This window comes from Prinia subflava (assembly GCF_021018805.1).
Source record: "Prinia subflava isolate CZ2003 ecotype Zambia chromosome W unlocalized genomic scaffold, Cam_Psub_1.2 scaffold_33_NEW, whole genome shotgun sequence".
NCBI classification, from domain to species: domain Eukaryota; kingdom Metazoa; phylum Chordata; class Aves; order Passeriformes; family Cisticolidae; genus Prinia; species Prinia subflava.
In genome coordinates, this window is record NW_026960610.1 from 2,288,616 (window position 1) to 2,302,507 (window position 13,892).

Sequence of the window (13,892 nt, forward strand, 5' to 3'; positions counted from 1 at the left end):
GTATGTGTGGCTCTACGCAGATATTTACTATATGTAATCTGATAGAAAAGTTATACTATATTAACATTAGAATAATGTAAGTGAATGTAGTTTTGTAATTAACAATGTCATAGTACTATAGAAGCTGTGTATGTGTGTTATATTTTTTTGCTCAAGAAGAGAAATTCCTCAGCACAGAGATAACATTCACAGAGGCCCCTAAACCTTACAGAGGCCCCTAAACCTTCTAGTGAAGAAGAATTTATGGCCTCTTATCCACAGAACCTAACTTTCTCAAGGACGTATGCTCTCATGCGTTCTTTTAATTAACAGAAAACTTTTGTGACAAGAAACAGCTGAAAATTACTCGTTTTACGTAAGATATGAATAGTCATAAACTGAAGGCTTAAAAAAGAAGACTTCTCTTTGTTCGGGGCCCTTCTCCTTCACAGCCTTTGTCTGAGAGGGAGGGGGGACGGTAGACCCGGGCTACCTTCTTTGCTCTTATTGTCTCATTATTTGTCCTGTCTCTGAAAACTTTTTTTAAACTGTTATTATTGTATTAATATTTTTGTAACCAATTTTTATTCTTTATTAAATATTCATAAATTTCAAAAAAAACGAGTGATTGGCGTTTATCACAACCAACCATATCCACAGGAAACATGAGACCCAGGTGAATGCCAGAGCAAGAGGAATTCAGGAAGCCCTGATAAGAGCTGTGAACAGCTTTTATCACACAGCGGTCATGGATTTTTGGACATAGCACACTCACAGGGAGCACAAACACACACAACGTGTTCCTTCTGACCAGCTGTCTTCCTCATACAACCTGTCCGGACTAAAGGCTAGCTGTGGGAGGCAGGGAGTTCCTGCCAACTCTGGCCTCCAAGACAGGGACAGCGTCCCAGCCCTTGGGGTCAGCCTATCCCCATGGCAGCCCCAAGCACCCAACACCCCAGAGACAAGCAAGCAGGAGATGCCTTGGGGAGCCATGCCAACTCCAGGACACAGGTAGAGTCTGTTTGACCTCCTGGTGGCAGCTACCCCAGGTCACACATCCAGCAACACCTGCGTAACAATCCTGGTGTCCACCAGTCCTGGCATGCGATTCCAGGCTGGGGGATCAGCTACAGCACTGCCTCACCTTCCCAATAAATATCAGGAGATGCCAAGTGCTAAACCACCAAAACCAGCCAGTTTCCACAGCAACAGTTAGCAATGATACTCAGAGCTTCTGTAGCACATTCCAGCCTTATCAAAGGCTATCTATCAGCATGTGTGCTCCAGTGATGCCTTAGGTTTGGGTTTTTCTGTTTTTACTTTGGTGGGTAGCTTTCACTTTCATATTAAGTGGTGCTGGGATCTTTTCACAGGATGATGGGGGCAGGGCAGTTTTTGTCCCAGCAGGGGACTCAAGGACACTCTCTTCAAACTCCAGGCCCAGAGCATAAACAACATGGAAAGGAGGCAAGCCAGGAGGATGAAGCTTTGTGATTTAGAATTATTGATTGGACAGTTGACTGCTATATGCAAATGGACTGGAACTTATAAAAGTAGGAGACCTCGTGACGAGGCCCTCCTTTTGCTTCCATCTTGGAGCCATCTGGGCAAAGTCACTACTGTGGCTCTGGTGTTGCCAGGGTATGGCCTTGAAGGCACTTAAATACTCACTTTATTCCTTTAACTCTGCCTAGCCTCTGTTTCAGCTTCTTAAGGCATCACCAGCCTGCAGTGACAGTGGGCTGGGGACCCCAACTTCACTTCCCAAATGCCACAGTTCTGGTGTCTGACACACAGAGGTGACCAAAAGTGCTGAGTGCTTAGTGATTTCCCTCACCAGGTACAGGCTGCAGCAGCCATTTTGTCACTCACCTCTGACCTCTCACACAGGATCTACTTCCTGTCCAAGTTTTGGGAATTTGAGACAACAACCTCACCCTCTGTAGGGCACAGACACTCAAGAGCTGCTGGGAACTGTGCGGCATGCATTGGCCCAGGGTACAAGTACCTGCACCGAATTACAGCTGATCATCTCTCACTGGAGTGAAATGAAGAAACACAAATGCAGGTACAAGTAGCTCAGAACTGAACTGACCAGACCCAAAATAAAATGACAGCAGCACAAGGGATTAAAGATGAACTCCCATGATGTCAGCAGGCTGAAGAAACCACTCAGGGTTTTGCTAAATCAATTCAAGCAGTGTTAAGAGGCATTTCTTTAATAACAATGTCAATCAAAACTGAGTAAAGCTGTGACTAAAATGTTTTAAAATATGCACTAGTTCCAAGCCAAATTTTGGACACATTCTAAGGAAAAAAGTGACACAGGTAGGCACATGATACGAGAAGGTCACCATAAGACTTGAAAACACATTAACTACAAACTCCAGCATCTTAACTGTGCAGACTTTGAGGCCAGTCAGTAACAGTTGTGAAGGGCCCATGGTTTCAACAGCTTCCAAAGGGGCTCTGTCAGGATCTTGCATTAGGACCATGCAGGAACATGGTGACAAATGACCTGGCAAGCAATCCACACCCAGCCTGTAACCACTTAGCACAGTCTGGTTTACAATGTTTGACTTTCAAACTACAACAGAAACTAGTTAAGACAAAACCAAAACCTGACTGTGAGACTTGATTTGGCACAACCTCTAGTACAGCTGCAGGATATCCCTGGAAAAAAACAACTCTGACCTTGCTCCCAGCCTAGCCAGACCTGCCCAGCACAGCACCTGCAGGACAGGGGAGTCTGCTGGCCTTTGCTGCACCCACCTCCCCCATTCTGGGGTTCCAGAGTGGCACAGCCACCACTTTTGGGATGCAGCTGGCCCCCAAACAGGGATAAGTGAAACCTCAGCTTCAACACGGGGGAGGAAAATCCAGCATGTTCTTTATCATGTTAATTAAACAAAGAACAAGAAGGTAGCTTCTGGATAAGAGAGGCAACAGAAGCATCAGGATAATCCACTTTGTACAAAAAAGAGAATTTGGGAAAAAATATCTACAGTGCTACCTTAAAAAGAGAACAATCCATTCAGGTTCACTGCCCGTTATCTCTCCTAAAGTCCCACATCCAGCTCTGGTTTCCAGACCTTCATCCCACATCCCTGGTGGCCAGGGGAAGCCTGTCCCTCTTCCTGCCCAGCTCTCGGGTTGTTGTGCCTCCAGTGAGCATCCAGCAGTACTGGTGGAGTCCTGATGTCATGGCCACAGCCAGAGAGCTGCTTATGAGGGAGGAAAACACCCCTCCAGTACTCTCAGGCTACCAATAACCTGGGAATAGCTCGTTTTTAATGAGAATGCTCTCACTTGTCTCCTACAAGCCTCTTAACAAGCATGACTGGTAGGAGAGGATCAGCCCCAGAACTGTGGGTGAGAAGCAGCACCGGAGCCAGCTGAGGCGAGAATGGCACAGGAGAAGCCAGCCCTCCTGCTGGGGTGTAGAGGCCAGGAGGCAGTGCCGACAGAGAAGGCATGAAGCAAGATTCATCCACTCACTGCACTCCCAACACACCCCTGCTCTGACAGCGGGGACAGAGAGTCATCAGCATGGACACTGTCATGACCCAGGTGTGTCACAGTGTTGTTGGGACCAGCCTACCCTGCCAGGGAAAACCACACAGCAAGGCTCCCTCCCACAGGGAACAGAAAGAAGTGCCTCCTAGGGCCATGGTAGCAGGAGTGGTTATTCACACACAGTCCAGGCCAGACATGCACAGAAATTTACCTGACCCTGAGGACTGAATATTTTTCTATGGACACTGGACATAAAAAATAAAATAGTAAATGACCAGACTTGAGCAGATGGGACTGAAACAAACCAAACAGCCAGCAAGGATAACTCTAGAGGTCTTTCTGGCACCCACCCAAACATGTGCCTCCACCACTTATCTGAAACAAGCGCAAGCTGTGCAAGGAACATGCCCCTCACTGTGACACACAGCACCTAAGCTGCCCAACTCACCACTCCCTGGATCAGGCAGTTCTCCACCTAAAGTGTCCACCCGTTCACTTGGATGGGGGTAAACTTCAGCACTAAGACTGCATTTTAACAAAGAGGGGGAGAAAAAGCACATATGAAGTGAGGCAGGGAGGTGATCCTGCAACCTTGACCTCAAAACAGTGACACCATTCCCACAGCTATAAAATTGAGTTGCATATACACCACTGCCATATGCTCTCACTCAGTTCACTAAAGCAACACCTGTCCAAGACAGCATTTTCAAGTTCTTTCAGCTCAACTGTTACAAACAATGGCCAAGCCAATATTTTATGATAGATTGAACATCACTGTACCAAGAGCAGAGGTTAAAGAAGCAAGTCCATTGCTCATCACTGAACAGCAAAGCTATTGCTTTGTTAATGAGGCTGAATCAGCACAAGCACAAAGCCTAGACTCAGTTTTGTCCACACACCACTTCTCCCTATCACCACTCCCTTCACCACAAACAGCAGGAACAGTCAACTCAAGAAATCTTTAAAGAAAGGTTAAAAACTCCACTTGTTTGTAAGAGAATTCATCCATTTCACATTCCCATATGACTACAGATGAGGTGCTTTTAGACAAACCTGCCACAGATTTCATCAGAGTCAGGATTCTAGCTAAAGCTCTGGATTCAGGAAACCCACACAGCCAACTTCACAGCTCATGGCCACCAAAGAGCAGGTGCCCTACCCTCCCTTCACACACACTCCCCACCACCACCCCAGCAGCTCTTGCCACATACCTCTGACTTCCATCACCTTTCGAGAAGTTACTGCAATTCAACAGCCCCACAAAGACATGGTGTTAGAAATAAGATGTTTGACACGGCCAATATATCAAGCAGCAATTCAATTTAATAATTGATTAATTAGCATGGTAAAGTATGGGCAAAGGCAGCGCTGGGTACAGTGGAAGGATTTTCCCTTCCATCTGCACACCGATTGCTGGACTTGTTGGTATTTTATTGGCTATATTCATACATATTCATAAGCTTTTCTCAGCAGTTTCTATTTCAAATTTTTAACATCACTATTCAATACCTAGAAATCGTAAATCTATGATGGTGATGTTTAGTTCCTATTCAATTTCTATAGTCTACTGTGATCTATTTTAGATTTCAATATTCCAGGATGTACATCCAGGATATGTATCCCAGGTGGTGGGGTCCAGCTTCTATTTTCCAGGTCTATCAGTCTTTGATAGTGATGTTCAGTTTCCCTTTTTCAGGAACCATAAATGAGCAAGCTGAAATCTTTCTTCCATATCCAGGATGGTTTTTTACCAGTCTGTGAGAAAGCCTTTTTACATTCTAAAACTACAGTTAAAAATACTTTAATACAAAGCAAGCTTCTAAAGTTATAATTAAAAGACACTTATTACAGAATAGCTTGAGATTTATAATAGGTAATTGAAAGCAAAGTTTGTTCAAAAACCTCCTTCCATGCTTTCCCCGGTTGTTTATTAGAACTCATCTTCATAACTGTCCCATGGCTGTGTTCTACAATTACAATTACACAGATCCTTTTTATTTCCCTGACACGAAACACAACTTTGTATTTCACAATGGGACGCTGTCTGCAGATTTGTACTGGGCCACAGGTAGTCCCAGGGCGTACAAGAGAAAGCGGCATTTCTCTTTCAGCAGCGCAAGTCCACTGGATTTGTGTGGGCTGCTCCAGAAGCCATCAGCCTCAACTCACTCTGCTCAAGTAGAGGGTAGAGGTGCAAGTAAACTGTCCTGGGATCAATCACTAAGACCAGCACCAGCCAAAGGTCCTCAGCACATCACACACACCCAGCTCCGCCACAAGGGCCCAGTGCTAAGGAGACAGTCACAACAGGCAGCCCTGTAGTACACCAAACCCAAAAATCCACATTTGGTTCAGTTGAATAAATCAGGCTAAAGCAGCTCTGATGGGAGCAGCCAGTAAAAGCCTCATTTCCAGGCACCTGGGCCGTCTCCCATCACCCATGGTCTCAGCTTGGCCTCCTCTTTCCCACCCCAAAACCTAACACTTCTGTGGTGACTTCATTTTTGTCCACATGGCTTCCAGAGCAGCACACTACAAACCTTACATCCAGTGCCATCAGGAAGAGGCCAAAAGCAGATTTTCCCCACCACAATAATTTCCAAACAGACCATCCATGAGGGAGTCATCCCAGGACACCTTTTCCTGCACACTACTCATCACTCCCATCTCTACAAAATCTCACCATGAATTTGGTGTGATCATCTACATAACATAAAGATGCTTAAAGAGAGTCAGACTTTGAACTGCTTTCAATTAAAATCAACACAGATTACAAGAACATACTTCCACCCTCAAGCCAGGATTATTCAGCACTAAGATCTGCCAAAGGAGAGCGGACAGCATGGTTGTGCTCCCCGTTCCAAATTGTTTTGCTCCTCACCAGCAGATAAACTACACGGAAACAGGAAAACCTGACCTGAGCTGGCAGGACACTAATACAGCCACACTGATCCATGCAGTGAGGCACAAAAATAAGGTGCTATGGCTTAATGGCAAAGCCCAACTCATCCATGGAGTGATTCCTCAGAATAGTCAGTGTTCTCACAACTGGAGATATTTATTTTGATTACAGGCAAGGTTCCTAAATCCTAGAAATCAGGATTCTGACAAATACCTACAGCCTGCCAGTGCACAGGAATTATGGCAAAATGGAGGGAGGAAAAAAATGAGCAATTACAAATATACACACCAGGTCTGTTGCCCAGTCAAGACATCACCTGGCAGACATAATACATCTTAATACCTTCCATAACCCATCTCAGAAATCAAGTTTCTAGACTTGTTTTGTTGGGGCTTTGAGTTGTTTTTATAGGTTGGTTTATTTTTAACTATTTTAACTGCAATTAGCTCCCAGGCCTGTGCAATTTAGCCACATCTCTTACTTTAAAATTAATTACTAGTTCTCTATAGAAAACAATCCCTTTCCCAAGGATTTCGTTTTCTTCCTTCTTTCTGGCAGGGGAGAGGAAAAGACAGTGGGAGCAGGGGAAGGAAACACTCCAGTACTAGAAACTGGGCAGCTTAAGAACCCCATGCTGGAAAAAGTTGGCATGACAGTGTGTAAATACTTCTGAAAGCCACAGTTCCAGTCCCAGGTAAACCCTGTCAGGTGTTAGCACTGACCTGGCAACAGCTCCAGTCCTGAGCTGAGCACGCCAGCAGTAAAACCACATTCCTTCCTCCCAGTGCTTGAGGTAGGAGTCACCCAACCCACGCCACATTCCTACCCAACTTACCCAAAATAACAGTGTATACACAAGATTACACTGCACTTCTTCCCACAAGGGGACAGAGGTGCCCAGCAGCACTTCTACTGCTACAGTAAAACCCTCCTCTTCAACACAATGAAACATTTAAGAAGTGGCAGAGAAAGCAAAAGATGGAGAAATTTATGGAAGTTAATGAGATTTCTCTGTTCACCAACACCAAAATTTAATTGTAATTGTAATTAAATCAAGCTTCTTCTGCACATTGTTATCACATCTGTGACTTTATGTTGACTGAAGCTGTTGGATAATCCAGCCCTCACTGCTATTACAAGGCCTGGAAGTTTCCAGCTTGCCCAGAAAGCCCCAGTTTATAGTGCACAGAGTTTAATTAAGCAAAGGTCTTGGCCCCATCCCATCATGTGGGACTGAGAGGTTGTCAATTTGGCCCAATCCAGCAGAAATCACTGAGCTGCCAACAGGCTGCACCCATAGCACCAGATCCAATGTGGCCTCTGGATCCTACAGTACCTCTGCAGGCAGCCCACCTCACACCAGGGGCTGTGTTTGGTCCAGAAAGGATAAGTATTATATCTCACAGAACCTTTCACTGGCTGGAAACACAACTCCAGCCTAGAAGCTGCAGGGGTGAATTCCTCCCACAACATCCTAAGATGTAACACGGATTCCCTTCTGACAGATAAGCTCCTTTGACTCATACCATGCCTGGTGATATTTTCAAAACAAAACACAAAAATCCCGTCACAGATCTGTTAACCGTAACTCCCAGCACAAGCTGTGCCCCGAGGGTGAGGTGCCTGCTCAGGAACAGGTGTGGGGCTCACAGTCCATGTTTGCTTCCCAGGAAAATGGCTTCTGTGCAGAAGAGGAAAACCTCGAGTTCCCATTTCCCATTACACAGTGCCCTCCAAAGGCCAGCCCTTCACACAGAACCCAAGGACTGCTTTATCCCCCCTTCCCAAAGGCAGCAACGGAACAACCATGGGTTGCACTACCTGCATACCTCAGAGGACAGGACAACAGCCAGGGGAGACAGCCATCTCTGAATAGGGATATAGCTAAAACTAACATTCCTTGTGTCCCTCAGACCCTCATGTTAATACAAGCCTCCTTAAATGTCTTTACATTCATTTTAAAATAAAACTAGAATTTACCTAGTTTCAGCACTAGTGACCAAAACATGCCAATAACTCATCAAAAGCTCGTTTAAAATGCAGGTCGTTATAAAAATCTATTGACCTCCTGAGAACCACAGCCTATTTTGATATTCTGCCATACAAGTAGATACGCAAGCCCTGTCATTTATCATATGCTTCCTTACCTGCACTTTTTAATCATCATTTAAGGTTTACATGCTATGCCTGAAGCCAGTGCACTTAAGAGTCTATAAAAACAATTCAGGGTCAGTAAAAAAGTCACTATTCTGACTTGTTTATTGCTAAGACACTCTCAGTGCTGTGACCAAGGGAGGCCCCTCTCAGACTCGGCAGAGAGAGGCTTTTATGTAACTGGAATATTCAGAAACAACAGAGCTCTCATTTAAAGGGTCTGCATTCAGTGGTGGTGACAAAGGGTGCATCTTCTCAAGGAACTCAAGGGTTTTTGCACATAAAGCCTCCAGGTTTAGGTAGCAGTGGGCTGGGCTAGAGCTCATGGGGCCAGGGGTGCATCCCTGGGCAGACTAGCCCCCCCACACTGCCCCTTTCCACCTCACAGCTGAGGAGCCACAGCTGCCCACAAGCTGCTTCTCCAGCACACCAGTGCCCTTCATCCAGCCCTCTTCCAATGCCACAGTGCCCAGTGCTCCAGTGCTGCTCCAGGAGCTGAGCTGGGAATGCGCGATGAAGGGGCACGGCTCTGGAACCCCTCCCCAGCACCAGTCCTGGCAGGGGCTCCATGGGGACAGCCTGGGCTAGGGAAACATCTCTGGCTGTGCCAGCACAGCACAGAAGCCAGGTGAGCAGCAAGGTACAGCCTCACCACTGAGGCCACACAACAGGAAACGTCACCTGAAATCTAATTGCAACCATCTACAACACTGACACTGCCCCAACAACTCAGCATTGCCATTACTTCCTAAGTTTATGGTTTGCTTCAAATGCAAAGTAGAGAAATCCAGCCCTGAACTCCCACATGTCACTACTGTCATCAAGTCCAGGGAGGGAGGGAAAGTTGCAGCCCTTTTCTTCCCCAATAAATCCTGCTGATCATGAGCATCTTCTTCTTGAGGCCTTTGCAGCCCCATCTCATGGCTCCGTTAACATGCCACTTGAGTACCGGGAAGGAGACACCCTCAAGGGAGATCATTGCAGAGCAACAAATCCATCAGGAACATGTAAATACTAAGCACGAAAGTCAACCTCCCATATGCCTCAGTCTGAAACAGTTTGCACAGACAGACACTTTAGCCATCACAGCATGAGCTGCACTTCACCATAGCACCACTGTGGCAAATCTTGGCTTATTCCTTACCCTGATATCAGATCCCATACAGGTGAGCCTGGGCTTTACAGGAATTCATCCTGTCCATAGGAACCATTTCCATCATACTCAGAACTGGGTTTGTTTCCCTTTCCCCAAAGTGTCGCAGTCAAGCGAAGCGCCACACAGGCTCCTGAGGTACTGAAATCCTTCAGGTTTCATTCCTCAGGCACAAGGCTTTGCCCAGCACAGCACACAAGAACTAAGATGAAAGGTTAGGCTGCAGTGACTACATGCAGAATTATTTATCTTGAGGCATATGGGATTGTATCTCACACATCGAGATATTTTCAGGAACATAAGATCCTTTTGACAATTTCTAAGGCACGACAAAATGTCATCTCAGTAGGAAGCTTCTAATTCCAATTGACTCAATCACAAGTCACAGAAGTTGAATAGAACTTGAAAAGAATGCTGTAACTGCAGAGAGCAGTTTCACACGTGAACCTCTTTTTCCCCTAATATTTTAAAGTATAAAAAGACATTCTTCAAGGATCTTTTTTCTGAAGTTCCATTTTTTATTCAAGCAAACAAGATCCAAGGAGCTACAAGTTTTGCTTCCATCCAAGGACATTGAGAAAGCAAAATATTTGTGGATTTGTGTGGGCAATGTTTGACTCTCAAGAAACCCAAACTGAAGCAAACAACAGGTGCACTTCATTCACAAATATTTTCCATTACAAAAGGCTCTAAAATTTCATATACACTGATATTTAGAGTCTGCATGAAAGCATCTAACCTTCCAAGAGCCTGTATAAATATTATTTCACAGAATCGCAAAGGGGCTGAGGCTGGCACAAGCCTCTGGAGGTCACCTGGCCCACCCCCTGCTTAAGCCAGAGCTGGCTGCCCAGGCCTGTGTCCCGATGGTCCTGAACAACCCCCAGGATGGAGCTCCAACACCTTCTGGGCAGCCTGACCCAGTGCTGAGGTCACCCCGACAGTGAAAATTGGCAGGATATGAATCTGATTTACAACTAATTTTAACTAATTAATATAAAACACTTTACACTTCAGGTTTACAAGGAGGCTGATCTATGAACACAACATGGTCTGCCATAACAGACTGCAATGGTTGGCTCATCCTCTGACTCAGTGATCCCCAAATCCCCAAACTGCCTAGTGTTCCAACACCTATCAGAGTCCTTGGGCAAAACTGAACAATGTCTCCATGGAAGGCAGCCCTGTGAAGCACAGCTACCCACAGGGATGAGTGCAGGCCCATACCCTGCAGACACGCCGCCATACACACAGCCCAGGCTGCTCCACGCCTACCACACACATCAGCTGTGCAAGCAGGAGGGAAGCCTGTGCCTCTGGTCTGGAGGAGAGATTGCTGGTTCTCTCTCTGGAAAGCCACTCAGCAAGTCCAGCCTGCATGTAAATCACTGCATTTTCCAATCAGCAAATGTGCCAGGAGTGGAAGCACTGCATAAGGCCAACTCAAAGCCCTCCAAAACGCATCTACAACAGATCTGCAAACTGCATTTCAAACCCAGGCAGGAACAAAGGAAATGAATAGGCTGAATATGTCCACAAAGCAACTCAGCCTCTCACAGCTCTCTCACAGCCAATAGAGCTCTGCTTTCCAAAAAATTATGAGCCAAGTCCAAGCCAATGCTAGCAGGAAGTCATAACCCACACAAGCCAGCACGCATAGAACTGTCAGCACACCTTCCTCAGCCCTCTTGAGATTTACCTTTACTAGAGCTTTCTTATAGCCTCTTTCCTGAGAGAGACCATCCCTCCTCCATGCTCTCCTCTGCCCATTACTAGAGACTCAACAGCAGGTCAGGCTCTCAGGGTCATGAAACTACAGCCCAACAGGCTGTATCACCCACACCCTTCTCCATGCCACCCCCCCTCAGTCCCTTCTCCCTCTTTCTTCCATCCTATTTCCATTTGTGGACTCCCACTGTAGTTTAAGATGGTCACTGCTCTTCCTGATAAGTGTCCAGCAGCAGCAGATGCATAGCAAAGCAGGAAACAAACCCCAGTCTCCTGTCCCTCAGGCAGTGTAGCTATGGTCATCACTGCAGCTGTGGCTGCTGAGAGACCAGAGCCTTTCTTTTCCCAGCAGCTCCTTTTCCAATAGCTTGGTTTTACCTCAGGAGATGATTGACAAACACATCTCCTTGCCCACTGCTCCATAGGCCAGGTCCCCAGCACCAGCTGGGGCTGAGCATCATGGCAGGAACAGCCCCTGCTCTCCCAAGATCCCTCCACCTCCAAGCCAAGGTGAGAGCAGCCAGCAGATTTCTCCCTGTATCTGTTTCTCTTTAGCATTCAGTGCAAGTACCAGCATATGTCAAGGCAGGAGGCAAGGACAAGGCACAGCAAGCGCATGCACAACAGAAAAGGCAGCAGCCAAGCTCTAGCGTGCTGTTCTCAGGCACCTCCCCGGGACCTGGCAGGGTGGCTCCAGGTTTCCCTTTTCCTCACAGATCACACTTGCTAATATAAGCACAAAAGCATCTCCAATCAAATGCTTTGGGATGCCCAAGATTGGGACAGCAAACCCCACTGCCTTTAGCTGTTCCCTAAGCTTGTGCAAACACCCCAGCAGCCCAGGAGCAGCCAAGATCACCACAGCCCCTCTGGCAGTCCAGGACCGCGCAGGACTACCGCAGGCCCTCCAGCAGCCCCGGAGCAAGCAGGGCCCTGCAGATGGCTCGGCAGTGGGCCCAGCTACCTGCAGGGTCAGGCAAGGCACCGGAGCTGGCCCAAAGCTGCTTGGGGACTGGTGCCAGCCACCACTGTGCTCACACAAAGGCTTATGGAAACAGCCCAGAGAGGAGAAGGTTCTCCTCTGCTGTTGTGCTTGCTATCTACATCACCCAAAGCTCCTGCAACGCCCTCTTCTCCCCTACCTTCACATACATGCAGAGCATTCACAATCACTCTGCTCTCAGCTTTATAATTTAACAACAGAATGACACACCCCCCCCCCCCTTACCAAAACACCCACTCCTGTCCAGGAACCTCCTTCCCAATGAGAATTAAATGTTACAGTCATCCAGACTCGGTGCCGCTGAAATACACCAGGTAAGAAACATTGTCAGCTTCTCAAGGCAGAAGATGTTCTTAATGTTGGTTTCTTCTACACCACAGACTGACACATCACCCGTTGTGTTCAGCCCCACAAAACCGGAAGCAATGTTGTAATTACTATTCACTCCTGTAAAAATAAAAGCAACGCGTGCGCTCCTAACAGTCGATACCCTGAAACCACAGCCCAGTAATGCAGCCTTGCCCATTGCTGATGCTCTATGACACTGGCTCCTAAGAAAAGGAGCATCTGACCAAGGCAGTGAAACAAAAAGGGCATTAAATAAGATTTTTAACATTCACCTAAAGTAAACTGGACTGTTCTCCTCATGCCTGTATGATTTGTATGATTCTGCAGAAGACATCGGCTCACAGTGATTAGTTATCGCGGGTCCTACCCCGCTTATCAGCTCCATCTGCATTGGGGTCAGGCTGTGTCTGACACAGTACCCAGCGCACCGGCCCAGCGGCTGCTCCGCTCCGGTCCCGCGGCCGCTCCCTGAGGACACCGGCAGCGCTGCGGGGAGGCGGAGAGGGGCGGCCGCCCCCGCCCGCAGCACCGCCGGCCGTGGCTTTTCGTTCGCCGCCGGCCCGGCCGAGGCACCCGCGGCCTCTGGGCGGCCGCACCTGCCTGGGGTGCGGGCAGCGTTCCCCGGGCCGGGCCACCCCCGGGCAAGGGGCCGCTGCGGGAGGGGCACGGAGCCCTGCGGGGCGGGCAACGCTTGCCCTCCCGGACCGACCGTCGACCTTCGCCCAGCTCCCGAACCTCAGCCACGGCTCCCGCTGACGCGGCCCCGGCACAGCCCGAACCCAGCCCGTCCGCGCACACCCACCTCGTCCTCCGAGAGGCCGTACACCGGTTCCGCCGCCGCGGTCGCCATGGAGCCGCTCCCGGGCCCACCGAGCCGCCCGCCGCCGCCGCCTCCTCCTCTGGCTGCCGCTGCTGCCGATGGCCCGCGGGCGGCGGAAAGCGCCGGGAGCCGAGCTCGGTGGAAAGGGGCGGGGGGCGGGGCCGCTCGCGCTGCCGACGCGGGCCGGGGCTGAGCGCGGCCGCAGAGACGGGGAGCGCCGGCGGGGCGGGGAGAGCGCCGGGCCGGCCCAACGGCGACGGGCGGGGCGCGGCACAAAGAACGGGAG

The 13,892-nt window shown here is 48.3% G+C and overlaps 1 protein-coding gene across 1 annotated transcript in view; it reads right to left on the reverse strand.

Moving 5' to 3' along the window:
- Window positions 1-13,785, reverse strand: part of NEDD4L (NEDD4 like E3 ubiquitin protein ligase) — a 103,632-nt gene extending 89,847 nt beyond the window's left edge. The window contains exon 1 of the mRNA XM_063424559.1: window positions 13,589-13,785. Within this exon, the coding sequence (XP_063280629.1) occupies window positions 13,589-13,636 (48 nt within the window). The 5' untranslated portion in view covers window positions 13,637-13,785. The remainder of the gene's footprint in view (window positions 1-13,588) is intronic.
- Between the last annotated feature and the right edge of the window lie 107 nt (window positions 13,786-13,892).